The sequence below is a fragment of the Hypanus sabinus genome, chromosome 3 (genome assembly GCF_030144855.1).
Source record: "Hypanus sabinus isolate sHypSab1 chromosome 3, sHypSab1.hap1, whole genome shotgun sequence".
Lineage (NCBI taxonomy): Eukaryota > Metazoa > Chordata > Chondrichthyes > Myliobatiformes > Dasyatidae > Hypanus > Hypanus sabinus.
The window spans coordinates 27,454,276-27,478,824 of record NC_082708.1 but is presented as its reverse complement, the minus strand read 5'-3'; the positions used below and the strand labels follow the sequence as shown (position 1 = coordinate 27,478,824).

The 24,549-nt window shown below is 42.4% G+C and overlaps 1 protein-coding gene and 1 long non-coding RNA gene across 2 annotated transcripts; one reads left to right on the top strand and one right to left on the bottom strand.

Annotated features, from left to right (window-relative positions):
* Window positions 1-216: 216 nt before the first annotated feature.
* Window positions 217-20,503, bottom strand: LOC132391129 (mitochondrial uncoupling protein 2-like). Its single transcript, XM_059963938.1, has 8 exons — window positions 20,278-20,503; window positions 19,773-19,931; window positions 8,570-8,795; window positions 7,381-7,588; window positions 6,362-6,559; window positions 3,974-4,075; window positions 1,286-1,466; window positions 217-791 (listed from the first exon to the last, which is right to left on the bottom strand). The coding sequence occupies exons 3-8, from the start codon at window positions 8,693-8,695 to the stop codon at window positions 677-679; spliced, it is 930 nt and encodes a 309-aa protein (XP_059819921.1). The 5' UTR covers window positions 8,696-8,795; window positions 19,773-19,931; window positions 20,278-20,503; the 3' UTR covers window positions 217-676.
* LOC132391130 (uncharacterized) lies at window positions 8,781-15,988 on the top strand. Its single transcript, XR_009511093.1, has 3 exons — window positions 8,781-8,843; window positions 10,310-10,373; window positions 15,942-15,988. It is a non-coding gene; the product is annotated as an uncharacterized LOC132391130 (long non-coding RNA).
* Window positions 20,504-24,549: the final 4,046 nt, after the last annotated feature.

Here is a 24,549-nt window from a genome sequence, read left to right as displayed (position 1 = left end):
GTGATTCAATGTTGTAAAACAATAAAACATGACAACTTAGTAGGAAGGGTTGAGTACGTTTTATAGGCACTATATCCGGGAAAGGAACTTTACCAACTCGGCCTGACTCCTGATACGAAGATCCATATTCCAGGAGACACCTCTCAGTGATAGGAGATGCACATCTAGAAATTAACCTCTACCTCAAGCTTCAAACACAAATACTCAAACCTCAAATCCATTTTAAAAACACAATTTAAATGTGAGAATCAGCTTTATTGAATGAATGGAAATTCAGAGATCTAATTTTGTAAAAAAGGCATTCATTTAATAAAACCCCAGACTACCATTGCAGAATGCATTCCAAATCTTGTACTTAATACTTTTTAAACCAAATTTTCCTATTGCTATAGGATTTTTAATAAAAAGTAGTTCATTAATAAAATTAATTTCTTCCAATCTACCCAGGTTATATATAATGCAACAAATCAACATTTCTTAGTTAGTAGTGGGGGAGATAAATAACAGTTGAGATAATTCCATAGTGTACATGGTCCTTTGTAAAGCCAGCTTTAAATAGCTCCCTAAGCCAATGAGATACACAATGCTTTACAACATGGAAAATCCAAAGAAAAAAATAAATAGCACAGAATGTTAGATTTAAAAATTATTTCAAGCAAAGACTATGCATCTTTGTTTACAGAGAAGATTCTCTAGAAAGTGTGGCAACCATCATAGCTCGTTTCAGCTGTTCATAGGTAATAAACATCACTATGTTCCATGAACCCAGGCGTAGAAATGATGGCATAAATCTGAAAGGAAACAATTACACAAAATTATAGAATCAGCTGACTCTCGGAAGTGTCACATTACAATGACATATAGCAAGTTATTAAAAGTGTTTTAAAATAACACTATGACCTTTGCAAAAATTTGCTATAGTTGCCATGTCATGGGATTCAGATGAAGTCATGCAATTTTTCCAACCGCAAAATGGGAAGTAACTGAATACAAACTCAAGTTTCAAGCTGAATAATGGAATTAAAATTTAAGCAAATCTAAGCAAAAAAAAAAATTCCACTAGCTGTGTGATAATTGGTCCATATAGCTGCCTTCCACTTCATGCCGCCCCAATGTCCTGTTTAACTTCTTAATCTCACGAGCATGCATCTTCCCAAAGAATACTAGCAACACAAAAGCTAAATACTGAAGATATTAAAACAAGTTTTTTTTAAATAAAGGTTCTCTTCACAGCAGCTGCAAGACAATATTTGCAGTATTAGAAACTCCAGACGCAAGCACTCACCCTTTATAGAAAGCTGTGAAACCTTCTTTAGTAAACATGGTAACTGCACAGTTTAAGGCACTGTTGTACTGGCCAGGGGCAGAGTTCATGTATCTTGTCTTCACTACATCAACAGGTGAAGCAATAAGAGTTGTGCAGAATCCAGCACCAATAGCGGAAGAGAAGTGACATGGAAGGTTATCTGTAAGAGAGACATTAAAACATTGGCTCCTGCACTAATATCAGGAACACCTGGATTGTTGGGCCTCGAGCTTATGTCAACATACTGTATTTCACAAAATATGCCAAACCTTTAAAAAAATCAGTAAGTTATTTTCAGTGATTATTGATACTTTTTATAATTACAATACAACATTAATTTTAAAGATACTTTAATTATGGTTATTCTGGAAATTAGTTGTCAGTACTTCTCATTTGGATGTAGAGAATGATGTGATGCAAGAGTATGGTGTAACGCAATCTGGAAGAAATAAGTGGAGTAGGACTCCTTGGAATGAAGCATAGAATCGTGCTGCTGGCTGACTGGAGGCCCATAGGGACAAGCCTAGGAAGCCTGATGACACATTTGCAAGGGTGAAGTTAATTGAAAAACCAATACAGACATAGTAATTCTATTTACTCATTTTTAATTATACCTCCAATATAGGAAAACCACAATGTTTACATATGTTCTACATCCGCTGAACTGGAGCTAGTTGAGAATGCTCCTGTATCAATTCCAATAATAGAAATAAATTGAGTCCTTTACAATTTATGTAGCCTTTAGAAGACAATTTCAATGCAAATTACATGCAAGAAAGCTTATTATCTCATTTTCCTGGAATACATTAGACTCCTTACCAATTTAAAGTTTCTCCTTGGCCTTGAAAGTTCAGTACCGTAGATTCCAGACTACAGAGCGCACCTGATTAAAAGCCGCACGCTCTAATTTTAGAAAGAAAATCAATTTTGTACTTGTACAAGCCGCACCAGATTTTAAGCCGCAGGTATCCCACATTGTAATATGTGATATTTACACAGAAAGATATTACACGTGAGGATTTTTTAACTTTTAATTAAATCCGTATGGTAACATAAACAAATACATATTGCAAATGCTTTTTTTCGAACAGTGCCTGTAACACAGCTACTTTTAAATATACATACGTATCGGTAACACACAAATTACGTTGCGTATACTTTTTTACTGAACAGTGCACGAACAACATTCCAATATCTCCTAACGACTGGTAAAAAAAATATATATACTGCAGCCTACCAGGAAAAGTTATTGATCGCCTTCTTCATCTTCCTCCTGCGCACTAAAACCATCAAAGTCCTTCAGTGTCCGAATTGAACAACCTCAGGATCATGTCACTCACTTCAGTCTCTTCGTTGTCGCTCTCACTTGAGCGCACGCGGTCCTCTTCATCACGCAGCAGTCCAGCCTTTCGAAACCTGTTGGTGATGGTGGATGTTGTGACACGGCTCCACGCATTTAGGATCCACTGGCAGACTTGAGTTAAAGATGCTCTTCGCATGCGTCCTGTTTTGGTAAAGGATTTCTCGCCGCTCGTCATCCAAGCCTCCCACTCAACGTGCAGCGCCACTTTAAATGCCCGGTTCACGCTGATGTCCAGTGGCTGCAAATACTTCGTGGTGCCCCCAGGAATCACAGCTGGAATTGAGTTTGTACTCTTGATGGCAGCTTTCACTGAACTTTCATTGTCAGCCGCTTAAAAAATCACCATCGGTGGAAGCTTTAGTCCGGATGCTGTGCAGCTCAGAACACAAGTAAAATGCGTTCTCTCATGGCCACTTGTTTTCAGTGTGATGGATGAGTCACCTTTTTTATTAACAGTCCGAGTGAGAGGCAGGTCAAACGTCAAAGGTACTTCATCCATATTTATGATATCATCTGGCCCGATGGAATTCTCCGCCATCTTTGTTTGAGTGAATGTGCGGAAGTTAGCAAGTTTTTCCTCGTGGTGTCGGGAGGGAGCTGCTGACAGAGTCGTGCATACCCTGACGGACAGGCCTTTTCGTCTCATAAATCTAAAACACCACGATGGCCCACCTCTAAAATCTTCGATTTTCATTTTGGTGGCGATTGCTTTAGCCTTCAGTCTGATCTGCACGGTGGAAACATCGCAGCCGCCTGCTCTCTGTGTGTTAACCCAATCTTCAAGAAAGTTTTCAAGTTCGGGCCATCTGCTATGATTACCTCTGAAAGCTTTTGTCGTCTTTTTGCATTGACTCAGTTCTTCACGCTGGCATCTCCATCGTCTCACCATCGATTCATTTATGCCAAGATTATGTGCAGCAGCTCGATTTCCTTCTTCAACCGCCAGATTGATCACCTTTAACTTCAAAGCTGCATCATATGCTTTTCTTCGAGTGTTTTCCATGTTGATGAGGGTGAGTACAAATGACTGATTTACAATAATTTAATTGTGAAAGAGCGCTTGATTTATCGTACAAATTCATTGGACCTCTGTGAACTACTCATCAATTTTATTGGTCTACTGTTACGAGGCAAAATGTTTTTGGTGGCATGAAAAAAAACATGCATTAGCCGCACCGTAGTATAGGCCGCAGTGTTCAAAGCGTGGGAAAAAAGTAGCGGCTTATAGTCCGGAACTTACGGTAGTTTTTTTCCACATTCTAATGTACAAATTTTCATTCAAGAACAAATCACCCATCACTTACCAGTCAAGAGACCCTTCTTTATCAACAGATCCTTGATCAGATCGTAGGTCACAAGTTCTGTGCAGTTCACAATGGCATTACGGGCAATATTTGGTAGAGTACCTAAGAAAGCAACGTGTAATGTTAATTATTTACGTAGTTCCTCTCTCTCCATCTGCACAAATATCCTATTTTATCAGCTAAGCTCTACTACTTCTCTCGAGGGGCTGGCAGAAAGGAAGTAGGAATAGAAAGATGAATTTGAACAAAACATTAATGGGAAACATTTCTAATCTTAGACAATTCATACAAAAATTAAAGGTTCTCCAACTGTGTGCTTCTTTTAAATGTCCTCATTTAGATCACAAGATTTTACAAGAATATGAATTTTTGTGGGTGCAAATAATTTGATTTTCCTGTAATTGTTAAATGATTCAAAATGTAGTGACAGTAATTCACAATGATAGTCCATACCCAAACAGAGGTCATAACACAAAGGATCAGAATTAGGTCATTCAGCCCATTGAGTCTGCTCCACCTTTTCATCATGGCTGATATTTTCTCCCAATCCCATTCTCCAGCCTTCTCCCTTTGATGCCTTTACTTATCAACATCCAAATTAAATATGCTCAATGACTTGGCTTCTATGGCCGCCTGTGGCAATGAATTCCACAGATTCACCACCCATTTGCTAGAGCTCAGGAACATTGAGAGCAAAGGACATAGTTTTCCTGAGGCACCTCAAGACATTTATCTTGAGCTGGTGCACAATGTAGAATTTGCAACTAATTTAGTTCACATGATGCTCCTCATCTATACTGAAGGGACATCCTTCTATTCTGAAGTTGGCCCTTTGGCCCAAAACAAGATATAGGAAATACCTTCTGTTCTACCGAATCTAGACTTTTGAATATCCTATTGGTTTCAATGAGATCCCCCTCATTCTTCTAAACTTCAGTGAATACAGGCCCAAAGCCATCAAATGTTCCTCATACATTAACCCTTACAATCCTGGAATAATTCTCATGAACCTCCTTTAAACCCTCTCCATTATGTAGTGATATGTAATCCCAGGAGGTGGATCTTGTCATAAATTTAGATGGGACAGTAATACTATGGGAAATGTTCTTTAAATAACTTGAAAGTTAGCTCCAAATCTGTACACTGAGACTATGCAGTAACAGGTTTACAGAAATTACGAGGAGCCGTGGCCTTGAACAGGATCCAATTTGACACTTACTGCCAGTTACCAAAAATTTACATCTTAAATGCAAATACCGTATCGAATATTGAAAAGGCCTAGATGGAGCAGCTATGGAGAAGATGTTCCCTATAGTGGGCGCAGACTTTGGATAGTAGGTTGCCCCCGAGAACAGAGAGGAGGAGGAATTTCTTTATCCAGAGAATGGTGAATCTATTGCTACCAATGGTTGTGGAGGACAAGCTATTATGGGAATGAGAAGGCAGAGAGTGGGGTGAGAGGGATAATATTCAGCCATGTAATTCCAGAGCAGACTCAATAGGCCAAAAAGCCCAATTCTGCCCTGTTGTCTTATTGTTTCTCAAATGTTGTAGGAATTTTCTTCATTTTAGCTACTTCATGTGTAGGTTCTGTTCCTGTTCCCACAAAAAGTAGTGGATTTGGCCCAGGCCATCACAGGTAAAGCTCTCCCCGTCTTTGAGCACGTCTACATGGAGCATTGTAATAGGAAAGCAGTATTCATCATGGACACCCGCTACACAGGTCATGATCTCTTTCCAGTGTTGCCTTCAGGAAGGTGGTGCACTGGTGTCAGGGCTCTCCGCACCAGGTTCTGGAAGTTATTACCCCTCAACAGTCAGGCTCTTGAACCAGGAAGGGTTAACTTCACTCGCCCCATTAATGAACTGTTTCCACAACCCAAGGACTCATTCTCAAAGACTCTGTCTCAAGTTCTCAATATTTCTTCTTTTTGTGTTCGCACAATTTGTTGTCTTTTGTACAATGGTTGTTTGTCCATCCTGTTCGTGCGGTCTTCCATTGATACTATTATGGTTATTGGATTAAAATTTATTGCAATAAAATGAATCTCAGGACATATTACACTGAACTCCGTACTACATTTGGGAAAGTTATGATTATTAAAACAGATTCACAAATAGCTACAGCAAGATTCTAAAATATTCAAATCCACCAAAAAAAAGATACTCCTCAGTCAATCACTTGACCATCTTACAAAATAGTGTTTTACTAAAACCAATTAAGTAGCATGTTTCAATTTAAATTAAAATGGCAGCATATCACCCAGTGTCTGTTCTCCTGCAAAGATTTTCCAGTTCATTATCAAATTACAATTCTGTAACCAACAATTTTAACGGGGAGTCTTGGATCAAACACAATTCAATGCAATTCCAAATAGAAGTACAAACCTTTCCATAGCCCCCGAATTCCTTCCTCTTTGGCGATGGTTTTGTAGGCTTCAATGGTTCCATTGTATCGTCTGTTTGGACCAGATATACTTGCTTGTGCTTGAAACCTCACTTTCACCACATCAGTCGGCTGGGCAAACGCCACAGCCATGGCTCCTGTAGTGCAGCCAGCGAGCAGGCGGCTCCCAATGCCAACATCTAAAGAAATTATCCGTATATTAAAGACTAGCCATCGGAGGACCAAGAAACTGTACCGTGTTTTATGTAAGTGGATTAAAGCATGCCAAATTTTAAAATGCAAATCCATTTATTTGATCAGCGTTGTCAATTACTGGCAACATGACCCTCACTGAAGCATCTTTATGAACAGTACTGTACCTCAGTACATATGATGATAAACCAATTTATTCTAATTTTAGAATCAGTCTGAGTTACCGTTCAGACTCAGTTCTGGTCAGGCAGCATCTTTGGAAAGGAACAAAATGCAAATGTTTCATGCAGAGATGAAGGACCTCGGCTCTGTATTCCTCTCCACAGATACTGCCCGGCCTGCTGAGTTCCTTCAGTATTTTGTGTGTTACTTTGGATTTCCATCATCTGCAGAATCTCTTGTCTCCACAGTTCTGTTTTTTACCCCTTCTGGTGATCAAATAGAGAAATACTGGTTATGTTTCCACTGTCCATTGCTTGGTAGACAGGATTACAGGATAAATTCACAGCACCATGAGTTCCTGAAACAGATACAGATCAGGAACTGTAAAAAGTCACTTTTTGTGATCTGCAACTGGCAAATAGTCTGCTCAATAATTGGTCTTTCAGTTCAGTGGAACCTTGTTTAAGAATATCAGAAGAATTAATCCATTTGATTTATCCTTCAGCAAATTAAAGCTTCCTCCTACAACAATTATTAGATTCCAAAAAATATTTAAAATTGATAGAAGAACACCCAGACTCTTATCTGAAGCTGATTGATTTTCCACAGTAACACATCACTATAGTTAGAGATATGTTATACTTACGTTCAGATCCTTTGGTGTAGAACTGTTTTACAGAATCATAGAGTCCAATGCGCACAGAAGCAAAACTCATCTGACGTTGAAGACCAGCCACCAGCCCACTGTAGAGGCTTCTTGGTCCCTCATTCCTGACCATTGTGGCCATGGTGCCAAAGACACCCCTATATCTGAAGGTACTCGTCTCTGCAGCAGACATTGATTCCCCTTGAATCTGTGCAGGACAAAAATTGGATGAACATCCCGCATTGTGTGATTTGGGCTCAGCCCAACTCACATGTAGACTAGTCTAGTCTAATACTTAGACATCCCAGTTTCGGCACTTGGTCATCACAGGGCAATTCCAGCTTGTAAACTGTTATTTATAGGGAAAAAATTGCATATATAGAAATATAGTAAGTAGAAGTTTGATGAGAAGCGAGTTTCTTCATTTGCTATTACTTATTGTTTATAGAAGCCAAAAAGAGGAAATAGTAGCATATAGCACTAAACTAATTCAGAAAAGTAAATGACTATTTCAGATTTTAAGCTGCAAAATACAGACACAACAGGGGATCAAGCAAGCAGTCGAACAATTGTTCCAATTTAATTTGATTATACAAATGAGTGATGCAGTAATGAACACAACGAACTTCATTTTGTGATTTGGTTCTGTTGACTTGAATAACAGAAGGAACAAAAACAAATTCTGCCTCTCATATTTACATGACTAATCCTAGTTCCTTTGTGATAATGTAGGCCCCTTTACTTGTTTAATACTCTGGAGGGAGTGCCCAAGATGGATTGCTTCTGCTCCAGTGGTTGATGCAGTCAGAGTAGGACCCATGGACTCTGCAATGGGGTAACCTACTAGGTAGTTTCAGAAGTGGTGTACTCTTCTAGCAATTGCACAGGGCTTCCGTACTCCATCCAGATGGAGATTCTCAGTACTATCCCAAATATTCCTTCTCCAATTTCCACTCACGTTTTCTGAAGTCACTCAAATTATCGGCAGCTCTCAGAACATTTCCCATAGCCCCATTCTACCCCTCACTTCCCTGTACTACATTTCTGGTACGTTTCAAAATGTCAGTAAATTGATTAACATTGAAAGCAGGCTGGATAACCCAAGCAAGTATCAGTGCAAGTTAGAAGGAATACCAATATATTCTGTCCAAGGCAACATACTTACACAAAACTAACAGCAGGACCCTACCTGTAATCTGACTTTTGCAGTGTCCAGCGGGAAGGTAAATAAGTCAGCAATGCAGGCTGCAGTTCCAGCACTGAGAAATTTCACTGTGGCTGTAGGAGGAATGTCTGTAGGCTTGAACCCAACCATTTTCAGCAAAGTTACGATTAGCAGCAAAGTGATGAAATCCTGATGTGTCTTGCAGGAGATGGCAAGAGCGATGAACAAGATAAATGGACTCTGCCCGTGCCTGAGAGTGGAAAGGGAAGGAGGGAGAAAAGGATTTTAATTTCAACAGGTATCTAACATTTTTTACTGCAGCTTCTTGGATATTGTAGATATTGCTAGGTTGAAACCATATTTGCGATCCCAACATATTTATGAGCTCCAACTTGGAATAGACTTGACAACCTGGGGGATTATAATGAATGTGGGCATTCCCTCCCCTCCATCGAAGAGCTAGGGATTAAAAAACTAAAATAGCAAATACCATGCAAAATGATAGCCAGTCTTCAGGAAATACAACCCAGTCACAATTTCACTTCAACTGATACTTCATAACTAATTAAACCAATGATTGGATGCGGGATACTGTTGGAAATAGCAAAGAAATAGGTGAATGTTCACATTAATTGGTGATCATTAAAAAGATCAAGGAAGGCATTTAAATTTCCTGATTTAGCACATCGCTAAAGCCGTAGCCGGCCACAATGTACATCAGGACAGGTCTGTTTTGTTACTTCATACTCTAGCGACTGATATTGAACCACTGTGACAAGAGACCTAGCGTTTGTGTTCATTTTCCTGGACCAGCCACCAGAATTGAATATTTATTGTTTGGTTATTTAATTTATTTATTGAGATACAGCACAGAATAGGCCCTTCTGGCCTTTGAGCCATGCCACCCAGCAACCCCGCCTGATTGATTTAACCCTAGTCTAATCACAGCACCATGACCAATTAACCTACCAACTTGTAGGTTTTTGGACTGTGCGAGAAAACCAGAGCACCTGGAGGAAATCGGATGTCACGGGGAGAATGTACAAACACCTTATGGGCAGCGATGGGAATTGAACCTTGGTCGCTGGTACTGAAAGTGCTGTGCTATTTTGCTAGTTTGGATGTTGTAACCATTGTAAATCCTTCAGATATTTCTCTGCATTCAAAGCTTTAAGCTCATGAGTATAGTCATTGAAACTATAATTATCTTTGTTTTTAAAAAGTATAATATTACGCAAGAGGAGAGTTAGATTCTCTCCAAAAGATCCGCCCAGTTCCACAGCAGATTGTGAAGTACAAGTAAAACCTTCTATTGCTGGTGATTCTAACAAATACCGAATTACCTCATGAGATGTTTTTTGGGACTGAAGATGAAAGTTGCCCAGGAACCTCAGTCCCCTGGATAAACATAATTAGGACATCTGGCCCATAGAGTCTGCTCTGTTGATATGTCCCACCATCTTTAGATCTCTACTGAGACCTACTTTGAATTGTCCCATTTGCCTCTTCAATTTTCCCCAATTCAAAATTCATCATCCCACATTCTTGACTGGTATTGCACCTACTTGTGCCACCAGTTTACTACCTCTTGGCATTTTGCACCTTTCTCCTCACCATGTACGATAATACTTCAAAGATCATACAGAACTTTGAAATTGTGCCCTTTTCCCTTCAGTAATCACCACACTGGTCTCACACTCTGTCCTTTGGGAGCCACTGCATATTTCCTCCAGTTTCAATGACATTGAACTTTTTCCTTTTCAGTCTCGAGGAAGCAAGTTATCCTGGTTTACAGGCATCCTACATTTCACCTGTAGAGTCTTCTCTGGTAAGGACATTTCTACATATCCCCTTTGCCAAGACCAGCTAGGATATCTTGAATAAGCTTGAATAAACCAAGGAGCTGGTTGTGGATTACAGGAGGAATGGAGACAGGCTAACCCCTTTGACATCAATGGATCTGGGGTTGAGAGGGTAAACAGTTTCAAGTTCCTTGGCACCCACATCACCGAGGACCTCACATGGTCTGTACACACCAGCTGTGTGGTGAAAAAGGCACAACAGCTCTTCTTTCACCTCAGAGGGTTGAAAAGTTTGGTATGGGCCCCCAAATCCTAAGATGTTTCTAGGGGGGCCACAATGGAGAGCATCCTGACTAGCTGCATCACTGCCTGGTGTGGGAACTGTACTTCCCTCAATTCCGAGTGGAGAGAGTGAGCAATTCCTGGGTGTCAATATTCCCACAGACCAAACCCGGACCCAACATATTGATGTAGCTATGAAGGCAAGACAATGACTATAGTTCTTTAGGAGTTTGAGAAGATTTGGCATGCCACCAAAAACACTCGCAAATTTCTACAGATGTACCTCGGAGAGCATTCTAACTGGCTGCATTGCATCTGGTATGGGGGGGGGGCAGGGGGCTACTGTGTAGGATTGAAGTAAGCTCCTGAGTTCTAAAATTAGCCACTTCATCATGGGCACTAGTATCCAGGTCATCTTCAGTAAGGTGTCCATCATTAAGGACCTCCATCACCCAGGACATGCCCTCTTTTCATTGTTACCATCAGGAAGGAGGTACAGAAGCTTGAAGACACACATTCAATGATTCAGAAACAGCTTCTTCCCTCTGCCTTCCGATTTCTGAATGAACATTGAACCCATGAACACTACCTCACTACATCTTTTGGCAGTTATTTAACTTAACTATTCAATATATACACTTACTATAATTTTGTTTTCTTTCTCTCCATTATTTCTCTCCATATTACATTGTGCCACTGCCGCAAAGTTAACAAATATCATGATGCCTGTAATACTAGACTGATTCTAGCATTTCAGAACTAATTCTTTACAAGTACAGGTTTTACCACTCAATAAAATCCAGAATGCAAGACATTAAATTTACGAATCCACATACTTTCAAAGCTTTCCGAAAGTGTATCACAAGATTTATCCCGTGTAGTTACTCTGTTGAGAAAGGGGTGACATCCCCATACAGATTTGAGAGCTGAAGGACAACTACATTACCGCTCTGCTTGATGTCAGCTCATCGGCAGGCACTTCTACAGTAACGAGTTAGCTAGGCACTTGCATGGGGCATCCTGCTATTGGCCGAACAAACAGGCTTGTCCTCTTGCTCCGCATTTCAGAACTCCTCCGATCTTTTGTAACTCAAAGTGCAAACTTTTAAACATTGTATGCCATTTTGAATCTGGAGATTCATTTTCTTGCGGTAACTCACAGGAAAAGCAAAGAAATACAATAGAATCCACAAAGAAACAAAGACCGACAAATATCCAACATGCGAAAAGAGGACCAATTGTGCAAATAACAAAGAAAAGTAAAAATACTGAGAGCACTGTCTGCAGAGTCCCTGTAAGTGAGCCCACAGGCTGTGGAGCTGTCTCACTCTTAACTGCTCCCTCCCTATTATTGACTGGATAATTGTGTTTACAGCTTATTCTCAGTCACCCTGATTTTATCCTCTTGGGACAACCCTCCCCCTCAGATTCACAAGTTTCTTCTCTCCTTCCCAGTTCTGACCTAAAATATTAACTTTTTTCCTCTCTCTCCCCAGTGATGCAGCCTGACCTGTTTTAAATTGTAGATTTGCATATTTTAGATACTCAATACAGGATGTTATTTTCCCCTCCTCCATCTCTTAACCTTTTATGAAAGGAATACACATCTTTTATTGGAAAAAAAACAAGCCACAGTGAAATTCTTAATAAGCCCTGTGCCTCATTACCCTGCTCCCAGAAGGAACCAGTGTTTTAGGAGCAGGTGGAATGGAGATAGAACTTAAACAAATCATCACCTGACCTTAGATCCAGCAAATATGTAATCTGGATTGGTCACCAGCTGTGGAAGACTGAAATTAATGCACCTTGTTTATTCAAGCTTCCTTCCCCGCCCCACCCCTGTGAGATCTGTTAACTTGCTTGGAACACAAATGTTTTTAACTCTGCTATGGACCGTCCCAAGACCGACTGCAAAAAGGGAGGGTTGGACACTGAGCAAGCAACCCCACCCTGCTAAAAGCCCAGCACCACAGAAACACCAACAAAAAGCTCCGAAGACCTCATCCCTGGGAGAAGAGGGACCTCCGAAGGACTACGTCTTGAAAGACTGGCCCAGGACAGGGGACTTCATTTGCATACTTCATCAGCAGTTTGAGGAGATTTGGTATGTCAACAAAGACACAAGTTTCTACGGACGTACCACAGAGAGCATCCCAACTGGTTGCATCACTGTGGGGCGGGTTCTATTGCACAGGAGCGAAAGCAGCTTCAGAAAGTTGTGAATTCAACTCCTCATAGGAACCAGCCTAGTGCCCAGGTGCAATGCTTCATAAAGCCAGCATCTATCATTAAGGACTCCCATCACCCAGGACATGCCTTGCTCTCATTGCTACCATCAGGTAGAAGTACAGGAGCCTGAAGGCACACAGCCAGTGATTCAGGAAAAACTTCTCTCCATCTGACGTTGAACCCATGAACACTAACTCGCTATTTTATTTTTACTCTGCTTATTTATCTATGTAATATATGCTCTCTGTAATTCAGTTTTTTTTTCCATTACATATTGCGCTGTACTGCTGCTACAAAGACAACAAATTTCACGACATATGCCGGTGATAGTAAACCTAAATGATTCTGCCCACAATGGCCCATGCTCCAGTAGGGGTGATGGGTTTATGTTTCTCCAGAGGACACTGGATATGGAACGTGATCAGATCAGGAATATCTTACACAGAAATGTCAGCAGGTGCTTGTGAAATAAAGCCGGCTCGGCAATCACCACAGAGGCAATATAAACATTGCTTATGGGCATTCGATGTGCACAAATTAGATGGAGCTTTCCTCAAGTGCCTAGTTATTTTTTGGAACAAGGTCCTATACCACAGTAAAAATGTTAAAACTAGCATAGAAATTCTCACTGCAAGCTGCAGTCACAATCAGAAAGCATAGAAACAGGCCTTTCAGCCCAGTAATTCCATGTTAGCCCTTCAAGGCTCACTTTATTCCCATCAGCTCTCTACATATTAGAAACAACTAAGATACCTGTTAACTGCATGAATCTCAAATGAGAGAGGAGACCCAGAAAGAACAACCATCAAAGGTCACAATTGAAGATACCAGCTGTACCGGTCCTTACAAAGCAGTCTCCACACCCCAACCAATTCTTGCAAATCAGATTATGAGATAGCTATGACAATGTTATGGTGATTGAAGTGTGGGCTGTGGAGGGGGGGAATGGTGTCAAAGGTAATTTTTCCTAGAGTGGTGGGTGTGTGGAACGTGCTGCTGGGGGCGGTGGCAGAAACAGACACAGTAGGGATATTCAAGAGACAACAAGTTGAGATAGGCACATGAATAATAAGAAGATTGATCTCACAGTACATTAAAGGGCCAGTACATCATGTGCTGTACTTTCTAACCAAAGATAATTGATCAGGTGCAGAAGGGGAAATTAGCCAGACCAAATCACAATCAGCTTCTTGTACAAGCTAGAGCTGTTCTCTTTGGAGCAAAGGAGGATGAGGTGGACAGCCAGCACCATCCCCCTGTGGTGAACTACATATACCTGTCTGGATCCCCCCCCCCCCCCACTGCTGACTGCTCTTGTGGCTCCTCCCACAGACCCCTGTATAAAGGCGATTGAGCCCTGAGGCCTGGCCCGGTCTCCAGGATGTAGTATGGTGGTCAACCACTGCTTGTTCTTTCTTCCAGTCAATAAAAGCCGATATCTCGCCTTCACGTCTCAGAGAGAGTTATTGATGGTGCATCACCCCCTCCCCTCAGGGTGGCAATGGCTAATATGAGAGGGCATAATTTTAAGGTGTTTGGAGGAAAGTATAGTGGTAGGATATCAGAGGTAGCGTTTTTTTCAAAAAAAGAAACAGGATGGCAAGTGGGTGGAATGCACGATTGGGAGCAGTGATAAAGAAATATAAATGACATTTAAGAGCCTTTTTTGGACGGCACATGATGAAAGAAAACTGGAGGACTTTGTGAGATGAGACTCATCAAGTAGGTTGAGAGGTCTGCACAACATCATATGGGCCGAAGAACGTGACCAGTAGTCTCTACGTCTGCACCACCAGCTGAGGAATCTACTTAAACACTCTCTGCGGGCGAATAATATACCCGCCCTGTTTTTAGGGCAACAATTCAGGGCATGCCTGCAGCAATGCATTCCTGAATGAGCCAGTCTTAAAAGCTATGAGAATCAAGTGGTAATTAAATATTCAGTAACCTTGGTGAAAATGCCACGGTCAGAACTTGGTAGAGACCAGAAAGAATTGACCAAGCCAAAGGTCACATAGAGGCAACCAACAAGGAGCCAACGAAATGGAAACTAAATTGACTACTCAAATGTTTTGTTTCCCCCCCCCCACCCAACTCACGGAGATGGATTTGGTGGCTATTATATAGCGTTGTTGGAAAAAAAAACTACACAAGTTTGCTCTTGCTTCTCAGGAAGGAGTGTTTGAAATGTGAATAGTGGGGTATGGAAGTGGAAACTAAACTAAAAATTAATTAATTAATTAATTAATTAATTGATTAATTAAACTGAACTAAATTCTAAAGGGATTGGACAGGCTAGATGCAGGAGGATTGTTTCTGATGTTGGGGAAGTCCAGAATGAGGGGTCACAGTTTAAGGATAAAGGGGAAGCCTTTTAGGACCGAGATGAGGAAAAACTTCTTTACACAGAGAGTGGTGAATCTGTGGAATTCTCTGCCACAGGAAACAGTTGAGGCCGGTTCATTGGCTATATTTAAGAGGAAGTTAGATATGGCCCTTGTGACTAAAGGGATCGGGGGTATGGAGAGAAAGCAGGTACAGGGTTCTGAGTTGGATGATCAGCCATGATCATACTGAATGGCGGTGCAGGCTCGAAGGGCCGAATGACCTACTCCTGCACCTATTTTCTATGTTTCTATGAAACGCTTTCATCTGAACACAAAGCTCCGGGAGCTGAGGGAAGCATTACGAGAGATTAACAAAATGAGGCCAGGGCAACCACGTTTTAGTTGAATTAGATTCTAGTGTAGTTTTTCTTTGCATCAGGCTTTCAGGGTGGAGATTAATTTGATGTGGCCATTTTCCATATCCAAAGGGGTTAATATACGAGGGCATTCAATTAAAGTTTAGCTTTGTCACGTGTACATTGAAACAGTGAAGTGTTGCAACACACACACACACACACACACCTGGAGGAGCTCAGCCGGTCAGTCTGCACCCACTGAGCTCCTACAGTGTTTTTGTGTGTGTTGTTTTGTATTTCCAGCATCTGTGAACTTCCTCCCATTAATTGTTGTTTGTGTCAAATCAACATGGGATGCCCACAACTCTCTTAAGCCTAAACTTACATGTTTGGATTACAGGTGGAAACTGGAGCACCAGGAGGAAACCCACATGGTCACAGAGAATGTACAAACTCCTTACAGATAGTGGTGTGAATCGAACCCCAATCTTACAGCTGATACTGTAAAACGTGGTGCTAACTGCTACACTATCGTACCACCCCTAATTTAATGCATGGCAAGTTTGAGCGAAATTGACAACCCCCTCAAAAGCATCAGCTGGCGAGTCATTGCTCAAGAGGGGACAAGAAGCCCTGACTGCATTTTTAAAACACCCGGCCAGCCATAGACTACAGGGCAATGGACCAAGAGTGGGGGGAAATCATCAGAGGCATAGAACATTACAGCAGAGAAACAGGCCTTTTGGCCCTTCTTGGCTGTGCTGAACCATTTTTCTGCCTAGTCCCACTGACCTGGACCATATCCCTCCATACACCTCTCATCCATGTACCTGTCCAAGTGGTTCTTAAATGTTAAAAGTGAGCCCGCACTCACCACTTCAACTGGCAGCTCATTCCTGACTCCCGCCACTCTATCTTGAGCAAACATGAACAAAGGATAAATGGCCTCTGTCACCAGTGTCTGAAAGGCACGCATCTTTTCGGTTCACCTGTAGCAATTCCACCCCACTTCTGAACAAAGTGGCGGTTTAATTTTCATCGCTCCCACCCTAACCCTGATCATAGACAATAGCCATCGTTCAAAGCTGATAAAATGAAAAGGAGGAAACAAAAGCAGATAACCAGACACCACCCAGCCATTCCGCCTGCCTCAAACATTTTATATAATTAAATGTTGTTGTGGAAGACGGAAGCTTCTGCGTCATGCAAGGGCTCGAACGCCATTGGTCAATCCTGTTGCTAGCTTAGACTGAAACTCGGGTAACATCTGTTCTGCCCAATGAAACCAATACAAGGAAAATAACTTCGGCAAAGAACATTTGAAGCCAGAGATCAAATGTAAAAAAAAACCGAGATAAAAATCTATTTTTGTTCTAAGAATAAAGGACACTGAATACAAGCGCATTGTGCGTCCTAAACGAACCGGCGCACGAAAACAGCCGTAAGCGCAAATTCTGAACTCAGTTTCAATTATGCACGCCCGAGGCTGCTAATGGAACAATATTATGAAATCAATAATAATAATGTTTTTAAAGCCCAAGTGTCTGCTTCCCACTTCGGTCGCAGGTATCCAGGTACTAATTTCCAAACTAGCACCTGCTAGGGAGAAGCCACCCGAACTGCGACAGAGAGGGAAAAATACTCTCCGTGTAAATGTCGCTGTGTTCGAGGTTTGTGTTGTCAACCACCAAAACCATTTTTACAGCGTCTTTAACGTCTTATGATCCTTCATAAAACGCGTGTGACAAAGGCAACAAACCACAGTCACAATGGGTTTGACCGTCAATGAGAAAATGTTACACAACTGGGCAGCTTGTAAGGAATTAGGGTAGTTTATCATTTTAATCCCAGGCATAGACATTTTTTGAGAGGGGGGAAAGATATAGCGTTGTTTCAGGCTATTCTTTGTACAGATCCAGGGTCTGGTCGCAAATGGTTGTCTACATTTTGCCTCTAGGGGTGTTGCTTGACCTAGCGTTCTGTTCTTACTCTGCAATCTAATCTCCTCTCACAGAAATGGACACTTCAGAACACCGTGTGCATACTGACCTTTTTGCTCATCCATTGGCCTGCGTGATTGCCATATCTGTCTGTGCCTTGATTAGGTCTTTAAATGTAGTAATTGTGTCTGACTCCAGCACCCTCTGTTAGCACACTATGTATTAACCAGTCCTAAAATCAAGGGGAGTCCAAACCTTAGAGGGCATAGATTTAAAGTGAGATGGGAGAGCTTTAAAGGGGACTATTTGGGAGGCATTAAGGTTGGTATGTACGTGGAACAAACTGTAAGATGAAATGGAAGAGGATTGATACAATTAGGATGTTTAGCCTGGAGAGGTAAATGGATTGGAAAGGTATAGAGTGAAATAATGCAAATGGGACAAGCTTGGGCATATAGGTCTGCATGAACAAGCTGGGCCAAAGTGCCTTGTTTCTCCTCTCCGTGACCATGGGTAAAGGCTAAACCACTTGTTCTCAGGACTCTCCTGGCTCAGCTTTCAATTGTCTGCTGAATGGTTTGCCAGACAAATAAAGTTTCAACCACAGGCCAAGCGAGAGCAACAGGATCCTCCCTACATCACCATGAGAATAGCAGGAAACAAATCTCCCTTTCTTCGTTCACAATGTGATTTAATCATCATTCTGATCATTTAATCCTCTGCACCTTTCAAAGGCCTCATGCCTTTTTTTACTCTTCCCTCTGTATCCTCAAGAGCCTTCTCCCACTCTACACACCTCCGATCTTCCCAGTACCAGTGCAAAAAATCCACTAATCTGAAAGGTCAGACACACAATGACGCCAGATTTACTGAATTGAATTTATTGAATTAGGGACTATGGGATGTCCAGGGATGGGCTGGTGCCTCTGGTGAAGGCTGTCATGGGGAGAAAACTGGGAACTGGGGTTGAAGAGGAAGAAAAAGTAAGGAGGATCAGCCATGGTTGAATGGTGGAGTGGACTCAATGGGCCAGATGGCCGAATGTTTTGTGGTCTTATGGTCATTCTGCGGCAGCTCACTCAAGCCTAGGCTCCCACCAGCCACACAGCTCTCACCTACGGCTCCAAGCAGCTGTGACAGCATGGGTGCTTCGGAGAGCGGCGACTAAACATACCGACCGGCTGAACCGGGTGAGGAGAGGCGGTGGGCATCATACATGGTGAGGGAGGGAGATTCCCATCTAAGCATGTGAAATCAGCTCTGGCTGACCGGGCAGGTGAGAGCACAGCCAAGGAGGTGGTTCTGTATTTCTTTATCATGTCTGTAGCTCTGCATAAAGCAAAGAAATGGTCATCCACTGCAGCAAGGAAGGCTCCATTTGTGACAACTGCATGTATCACCTGGACCTGGACTTGTGAAAGAGGAACTGCCCCCTCTCGCAATGGCTTTTCCACTGTAAAACCCCCCTCCACATAGGTTTCACACCAGAATCTATCATCATTAGATACCACAGATAGCTAATCTTCAAATTACTTCTGAAATTAGAAATCACCAATGTGGTAGAAACTGAACTACTTCTCCTCATGTTTAGTCCAGAACAAATTCAAGCCGAGAAAGTGCCCATACTATGGGAATGCAAAGATCTGCTCAAGGCCAGCTGTAGACCATTATGAGAAACCAAAGCCCTTTTGAAACCAGGAGCGGTATAAAGCTATGGGAGGAAGTCTGCCATCTCACACAATTCTGACTTTGAGGAAAACACACAGGCCACACAGGTGGCCAACAATTACACTCCTTCTGAATACTTTGTCCAACATGTTGGCATTGTACCGTGGTCAATAGTTATGGGGAACAGGCCAAAAAGTGAACGGGCAGGGTGGAGGGGGGGGGGGAGGGTGAAAGCCAATGCCAGGAAACTAATCATATCCATGGTTTCAGACTCGGGCAGGTAAGGGAATCATTTCACTAACACTATCGAAATACATCCCAGCCAAGAGTGGCAAGTTGACGGTGGTCTGGCGGCGCCAACATTACCACCTTCTTACACACACCCATCTCTGGTCTGCCAAATCTTTAGAAATGTTCCACGGCATTAGAAATAACCCTTACTGCTAAGATTATCAATGACTATTCTTTCTTTGTTCACTCTGCCCTGCAATATCCGGATACCTCGCAAACAGCATGACTCAATTAGGAGGGACTAGACTGGAATGAGTCAAACCAGAAGTCAAGGCAACTTAAAATAAACCACTCTCTAGCCTCGCACGACATGTCAAACGACGGGAAACTACCTTTAGTCAGATGTAGTGTGCCAGGGCAGTTACAAGAACGCCGAACAGTTTTCTCTAAAAGTATCCCGCTCGTTGTAGCTCTGTTTAGTTACAGTTTGGCTCTGCCGTTGTTCCATAGAAAGTTCAGAAATGAATCGCCAAATGATCATAATACGGGTTCTGCAACAAGAAAAGCACAGAAGTTAGGCACTGTCATTAACTGATGCAATACTTTGCACACTGTTCCTAACTTTAACAGTCCGCACTCTTTAACACACAACACCCGGAATAAAAACATCAGTTACTACCTTCTGCTGCTTTTAAATTCCGTCCCAGTCTTTTTTGCAGAACTACAATTTATAAATAAAGCCTAAATAATTCCCACAGACTATTCTTCATTACATTTTAACAGTCACCACGCCGCTTGCTCTGAACACGAGTAGCAGTCCAAAATATTCCTAGAAATTTAATAAAGGTATTTAAAAATCAACACCGGCTTCCACAGACAAATTAATTAAAACTTTACCTGGCAATTGAGTTAAGTCCTTCGTCTGCCGTGTGCAAATGTGGGTGCTCTCTCTGTGTGAGCAGGACAATCTAGCCTACAACCTGGGTTCAACCTCTGCAGTAGATCGCCGGCTCCAGTGCTGCTCTTTTAAATAAGACAGTAACTTCCCTTCTTTCACGGCTCGGCGTCAGCGCCAACCTCATCAACGCCGAACAAAGGGGGTGGGACACCCTTCCGCATCGCCCTCCCTCGGTAAATTGAGGCCAAGGGTTGCGTACTGGACCTCCGTTATCTCTGCGCTGTGGGTTGTAATTTGGAATCGCACTTCGCTACGGTATACGGTGACTGGGGCGAGTCGGAGATTGTGAAACAAAAATCAAAACAAAATGAAAACTCTTAGTTGGTGAACATCTTAGTTGGTGATCACCGCTCCCTGTCCTTTAGCATTATTATGGAAAAGCATAGAATCAGAGAGGACAGGAAAGTTTTCAACTGGGGAAGGGCAAACTCTGAGGCTATAAGGCTAGAATTTGCGGGTGTGAATTGGGATGATGATTTTGCAGGGAAATGGACTATGGACATGTGGTCGATGTTTAGGGATCTCTTGGAGGATGTTAAGGATAAATTTGACCCTTTGAGAAAGATAAAGAATGGTAGGGTGAAGGAACCATGGGTGACAAGTGAAGTGGAAAATCTAGTCAGGTGGAAGAAGGCAACATACATGAGGCTTAGGAAGCAAGGATCAGATGGGTCTATTGAGGAATATAGGGTAGCAAGAAAGGAGCTTAAGAAGGGGCTGAGAAGAGCAAGAAGGGGACATGAGAAGGCCTTGGCGAGTAGGGTAAAGGAAAACCCCAAGGCATTCTTCAATTATGTGAAGAACAAAAGGATGACAGGAGTGAAGGTAGGACAGATTAGAGATAAAGGTGGGAAGATGTGCCTGGAGGCTGTGGAAGTGAGCGAGGTCCTCAATGAATACTTCTGTTCTGTATTCACCAATGAAAGGGAACTTGATGACGGTGAGGACAATACGAGTGAGGTTGATGTTCTGGAGCATGTTGATATTAAGGGAGAAGAGGAGTTGGAGTTGTTAAAATCCATTAGGATGGATAAGTCCCCAGAGCCTGATGGAATATTCCCCAGGCTGCTCCACGAGGTGAGGGAAGAGATTGCTAAGCCTCGGGCTAGGATTTTTATGTCCTCATTGTCCTTGGGAATGGTACTGGAGGATTGGAGGGAGGCAAATGTTGTCCCCTTGTTCAAAAAAAGTAGTCGGGGTAGTCCAGGTAATTATAGACCAGTGAGCCTTACATCTGTGGTGGGAAAGCTGTTGGAAAAGATTCTTAGAGATAGGATCTATGGGTATTTAGAGGATCATGGTCTGATCAAGGACAGTCAGTATGGCTTTGTGAAGGGCAGATCGTGTCTAACAAGCCTGTTAGAGTTCCTTGAGGAGGTGACCAGGCATATAGATGAGGGTAGTACAGTGGATATGATCTACATGGATTTTATTAAGGCATTTGATAAGGTTCCACACGGTAGGCTTATTCAGAAAGTCAGAAGGCATGGGATCCAGGGAAGTTTGGCCAGGTGGATTCAGAATTGGCTTGCCTGTAGAAAGTAGAGGGTCGTGGTGGAGAGAGTGGTTGGATTGAAGGGTCGTGGTGGAGAGAGTGGTCGGATTGAAGGGTTGTGACTAATGGTGTCCCACAAGGATCGGTTCTGGAACCCCTACTTTTTATAATTTTTATTAATGACCTGGATGTGGGAGTAGAAGGGTGGGTTGGCAATTTTGCAGACGACACAAAGGTTGGTGGTGTTGTGGATAGTGTTGAGGATTGTCGAAGATTGCAGAAAGACATTGATAGGATGCAGAAATGGGCTGAGAAGTGGCAGATGGAGTTCAACCCGGAGAAGTGTGAGGTGGTACACTTTGGAAGGACAAACTCCAAGGCAGAGTACAAAGTAAATGGCAGGATACTTGGTGGTGTGGAGGAGCAGAGGGATCTGGAGGTACATGTCCACAGATCTCTGAAAGTTGCCTTACAGGTAGATAGTGCATGGAATGCACTGCCTGAGTCAGGGGTGGAGGCAGACACACTAGTGAAGTTTAAAAGACTACTAGACAGGAATATGGAGGAATTTACGGTGGGGGGATATATGGGAGGCAGGGTTTAAGGGTCGGCACAACATTGTGGGCCAACGGACCTATACTATGCTGTACAGTTCTATGTTCTATAAAACTTCAGTGTTGGAAATACTCAGCAGGTCAGATCTCAACTGTGGGAAGAGAAACAGAACTGATGTTTCAGGTTAAAAGCCCTCGGTCAGTTTGGGTCACCCAGTTATGAAAAGGTGCAGACTGGATGCAAAAGGATGCTTCCATTGTAAGGAGAGAGTGGATAGGCTGGGGCCGAAATAGAAACTGCTGGAGGCACTCAAGAAGTCCAGGCTATGCTCTGTCTCACTGTTGCCATCAGGAAGAAGGCAGCCTTAGATCCCAACCAGCAGGTTCAGGAACAATTACCCCTCGACCATCAAGCTCCTGAACCAGAGTGGATAACTTCACTCACCCCATCACTGAACTGCTTCCACAACCTTGTGGACTCATTTTCAAGGACTCTACAACTCAGGTTCTCTGTAATATTTATTTATTTACTTACTTATTATGCTGTCTTTCTTTTCGTATCTGCACAATCAATGAGCACCTTTTGCTCATTGGATGGTCACCTGACTTTGTAGTTTTTCATTAATTCTGTTCACACACTTCAGTGTTTCTTTTGTATCTAACGTGCATGCCCACAAGAAAATGTATGTACTTTGATAATAAATTTACTTTGAACTTTAGTCATAGAGGGAAATTGACAACTGACATCTTGGGTTGAGACCCTTCAACTGGACTGAAAGACAGAGGGGAGAGGAAGGGGTGGAGAAAGAGCCCGCCAGTGGTAGGCAGATCCAGATGAGGCATGTCAATAGGCAGACAGAGAAGGAGAAAGTGGAAATAAAGACAGAGGCAGAGAAAAGAAGGAGCTGAGTGGGGAGTCGGGTACTCGAAATTGGAGAATTCTGTGTTCATACCATTGACTTACAGACAACCTGGGTTCTATTTGTAGTTAGCCTCACCCTGGCAGTGGAGGAAGCAGAAGACAGACAAGATCGTGTGGGAGTGAGAAATGGCTAGTGTTGGTTCTGGTGATAATATTGAAGACATTCAGATTAGCTTTATTTGTCCGATGTACATTGAAACATATAGTAAAATATTCTAAGTAAATTTATTATCAAAGTAAATAGAGTACTGTGAAAAGTCTTAGGCGCATATATATATATGCCACCATATACAACCAGGAGATGCGATTTCTTTGGTGTCAAATCAACAAGAATTGATTTGTGGAGAATTGAGGAGAGTGGTAATTGAGTTTAGATGATGGAATAGATGGCTTTGTTGCCAAGTTTGCAGATGATATGAAGATTGGTGGAGGGGCGGGTAGTGTTGAGGAAACGGGTAGGCTGCAGAAGGACTTAGACAGATTAGGAGAATGGGCAAGAAAGTGGCAAATAAAATACAATGTTGGAAAATGCATTGTCATGCACTTTGGTAGTAGAAATAAATGTGTGGACTATTTCCTAAACGGGGAGAAAATCCAAGAATCTGAGATGCAGAGGGACTTGGGAGTCCTTGTGCAGAAAACCCTGGCAGTTAACTTGCAGGGTGATTCAGTGGTGAGGAAGGCAAATGCCATGTTAGGATTCATTTCAAGAGGTCTAGAATGCAAGAGCAGGGATATGATGCTGAGGTTTATCAGGCACTGGTGAGGCCTCACCTTGAGTGTTGTGAACAATTTTGGGCCCTTTATCTTAGAAAAGATGTGCTGGTGTTGGAGAGGGTCCGGAGGAAGTTCACAATTTGATTCCAGGAATGAAAGAGTTATCATACGAGTACAGACCCAGATGGCTCTGGGCCTGTATTCGCTGGAATTCAGAAGGTTGAGGGAAGATCCCATTGAAACCTTTCAAATGTTGAAAAGCATAGACAGAGTAGATGTGGAAAGGATGTTTCCCACAGTGGGAGAGTCTAGGACAAGTGGACACAGCCTCAGGATGCTTCAGGTGGTATCCCTTTCAAAACAGAGATGTGGAGAAATTTCTTTAGCCAAAGGATGGTGAATTTGTGGAATTTGTTGTCATATGCAGCTGTGGAGGCCAGGACATTGGGTGTATTTAAGGCAGAGATTGATAGGTTCTTGATTGGACATGGCATCAAAGGTTACGGGGAGAAGGCGGGAACTG

Excerpts from the sequence above, each read along its gene's own strand:
- LOC132391129 (XM_059963938.1), bottom strand. The coding sequence starts at position 8,695 with ATGGTTGGGTTCAAGCCTACAGACATTCCTCCTACAGCCACAGTGAAA. Across the intron at positions 7,589-8,569 it reads CTGCAAAAGTCAGATTACAG|ATTCAAGGGGAATCAATGTC; the intron begins GTAGGGTCCTGC and ends TGTCCTGCACAG. Across the intron at positions 792-1,285 it reads TTCACAGCTTTCTATAAAGG|ATTTATGCCATCATTTCTAC; the intron begins GTGAGTGCTTGC and ends GTTTCCTTTCAG.